At 41.0% G+C, this 2,772-nt stretch overlaps 1 protein-coding gene across 1 annotated transcript; it reads left to right on the top strand.

Annotated features, from left to right (window-relative positions):
• On the top strand, nucleotides 1–2,076 carry LOC145898910 (uncharacterized). Its single transcript, XM_082987572.1, has 3 exons — nucleotides 1–398; nucleotides 461–593; nucleotides 966–2,076. The coding sequence occupies exons 1-3, from the start codon at nucleotides 127–129 to the stop codon at nucleotides 1,887–1,889; spliced, it is 1,329 nt and encodes a 442-aa protein (XP_082843698.1). The 5' UTR covers nucleotides 1–126; the 3' UTR covers nucleotides 1,890–2,076.
• Nucleotides 2,077–2,772: the final 696 nt, after the last annotated feature.

The following is a 2,772-nucleotide window of genomic DNA, read 5'->3' as shown; positions in this document are numbered from 1 at the left end:
CCCAGCAAAAAAGTTAATGCGAAGAGGAAAAAGCATTTTCTCTTTTTCGTGTTCTTAAAACAAAAACAGCTGGAGGTCCAGGTGTTCATTATTTTCGCTAGGGAACGATCTTTGCACAAAATCACGATGTTAAAGCTCGCATTGCTTCTTATTTTGGTCGTCACTACAACGAAGAAAACTTTGGCAAACAACGGCACGCATCTGGTTCAAACCGAGAACGCATTCTATGAGAGCGTTATAGCGGTTGATATTCACTTCAACACAGGACTTCCCACACAGCTTTGCCCATCCTTTCCACCAGTTGAGGTGGCCGATGGCGGAAGATTCGTTTGCACTCGCGGATGGAACAACCGGCTCGAAGACGGATTGGGAACTTGCGACTTTCCGGATATGCGAAGGTTTGCTATAAGTCAAAGAGAAATGTCATTTAGACAATAGAAATCAGCTTGTTTGCATGCAGATTTAGTCCGTGTGTCGACGTGATTTTCCGCCAGTTTCGGATTTACGACCAGAGGCGGAACTTCGGCGGTCTTTTCTGTTACAGAAAAGGACTTGTATGCCTTGGAACGCTGGTTATTCCCGGTAACACACAGGTACGCGTGGACAAAATCGTTTTGAAATCACATCGCGAGATCCATAGCTAATATGTGATAAATTTAAACGATAACAATGGGGAAAATATTAAAAACTCTGTTTTAAAGGGTGTATGTTTTAAATGCGCTACCATTGCATGCGGCGATGTTGCGCCTTTTACGTTTTGTCAGTCCATTTTGCAACGATGCAATTGATTGGGTTTCTTTCCGTTTAATAAAAGCTTATCCATGAATGTCACTAAATCGAAAAAGCATTTTTTTTAAATTTGCTAGAAAAATATGATAGAACATACGTCATGACATTAAATCGATGAAATTCTGCTGCATAAACAACAGTCACATATATAGACGCTTCCTTATATCTTTACGCAGGTTTTATCAGCAAGGCAGAATTTACTTTCCGACGGCGCTGAGCTCAAGGAGACGCTTAGCTATCTCGCAGACCTTGTGGCAATCGACGCAAGTTCGAACAACTTCATTTTGTTGTCAAGAAACACGTTCGCGTACAACCCGAAACTACAGATGGTCAACTTCGACCTTAATTTCCTCATCGATATACCCGACGACACGTTTTACGGTTGTCCCGTGTTAAAAAGCGTTTCGTTTGCGGGAAACAAACTTGATTACATTCCTTGGAACCTGTTTAGTGAAAACAAACAACTGAAAGAAGTGCGTTTTGAGCGGAACAACATTTCCATGCTTCCACCGGAGCTCTTCAGCACCAACGAAGCCCTTGAATGTGTCAAGATATCCCACAACAGCTTGTCAGTCATATCTAGAGATATTTTCCGTCATAATCACCTGCTGCGGTTGTTGGATTTCTCGCAAAACGAGATAAGCTCGTTGGATTTCGGCATATTTCAAAACCTCACGCTTTTAAAGGCAGTTGACTTATCATTCAATATGATTCGTTTTCTACCAAGGGCACTCTTCGGCGACTGCGAAAGCCTGGAGGTTCTCAATTTGGCTAATAACAATATAGGGACTTTGGAATCGGGCTGGCTGGTCAACAACGTGAATCTTAAACGGTTGGATCTCAACGGAAACCCTTTAACCAGTGCCTTTAGAACCACAATTCCAAGCATACCGGGATTCACTCTTTTCGGATTGGGGGAAAACCCTCAGCGAAAGAAGGCGTTTTCATCGTGGCCATGGTATCAGTACCGATACGTTATTTCACCGAAAAATGGCGACCAAAACGTGACGATCGTTCAAATCAGCGACCGGCAGATTTTGGGAGCGCGAAATCCAGACACGGCACGTATTTTTAACGACTTCAGCTGGAACGGGGAATGAAGAATCCGAGTGTTTTTTGAATTTGTATTTGTAAATATTTTTGCGACTTGCATGAGACAAAATTTCGTTTCTCGTCTTCGAAAAACAAAAGCCCTTGTTAGTTATACGCACCATATTTGCTCCTAAAGGATTGTGTTTCGATGACACGAACTGTAACATGGTGCTTTGTCAAATATAAAGCGTTGTTCGGGTCATTGGGGTTTTTGCAATTTTTAAGAATGTTGTAGGCCAAGGGTTTCCAAATTTCAGGACGCGGCGACAGACTAATCCTCTACAAAATGTCATGACATCAAACAGAAAAAGACGCGTTTTAGAGAAAAATTCACGTACATTTTAGAATACGCGTATTTCTCGCTTTTATCACTCGAAAAATTCGTAAAAGCTTGAAAAAATTAGGTAATATAAGAGATAAAAATATTCGTGGACCCAACAGGTACAACATGAAAACGGCGCAGCAGTACGACGTAACGCCATATTTTGTAGAGTCTGTTGTAAGTAAGACAAGAATACGCGATGTTTACAGAAAGTTTTGCAGGGTTTTGGGTGGAAGGGAGCTGTGTAAGATTTTAAGCAAACAAACTTACCCAGATTAAAGAGTGGCATGTTTTAAACACCCAAATAAATAATTAATAGAACATAAATATTTTTACGGTGGTTTGGTTATGTGCGTTTACGTTGAAAGCTGCTAACTAGGTATATTTTCCTATATTCTCGTTAATAAGCAGCACAACACCACTGTCGTTACAATATTCCAACACTTAAAAACGGTTTTAAACGGCATAAGTACCCAGAGCTATTAATATAACTTGACCTCCGGCCCAGCTAAACAAACCTCTAATTAAAACGTGTGCTACTGCTTAAAACGGTTGATTGTGATTTGCGG

The sequence above is a fragment of the Ascidia mentula genome, chromosome 4 (assembly GCF_947561715.1).
Source record: "Ascidia mentula chromosome 4, kaAscMent1.1, whole genome shotgun sequence".
Taxonomy (NCBI): Eukaryota; Metazoa; Chordata; class Ascidiacea; order Phlebobranchia; family Ascidiidae; genus Ascidia; species Ascidia mentula.
The sequence above is the reverse complement of the archived record's forward strand: the minus strand, read 5'-3'. Positions and strand labels throughout refer to the sequence as shown.

Bases quoted from the DNA above. Each gene is read 5' to 3' on its own strand.
- LOC145898910 (XM_082987572.1), top strand. From the start codon at position 127: ATGTTAAAGCTCGCATTGCTTCTTATTTTGGTCGTCACTACAACGAAG. The intron at 399-460 runs GTTTGCTATAAG...GTTTGCATGCAG, and splicing joins GACTTTCCGGATATGCGAAG to ATTTAGTCCGTGTGTCGACG. The intron at 594-965 runs GTACGCGTGGAC...ATCTTTACGCAG, and splicing joins TTATTCCCGGTAACACACAG to GTTTTATCAGCAAGGCAGAA.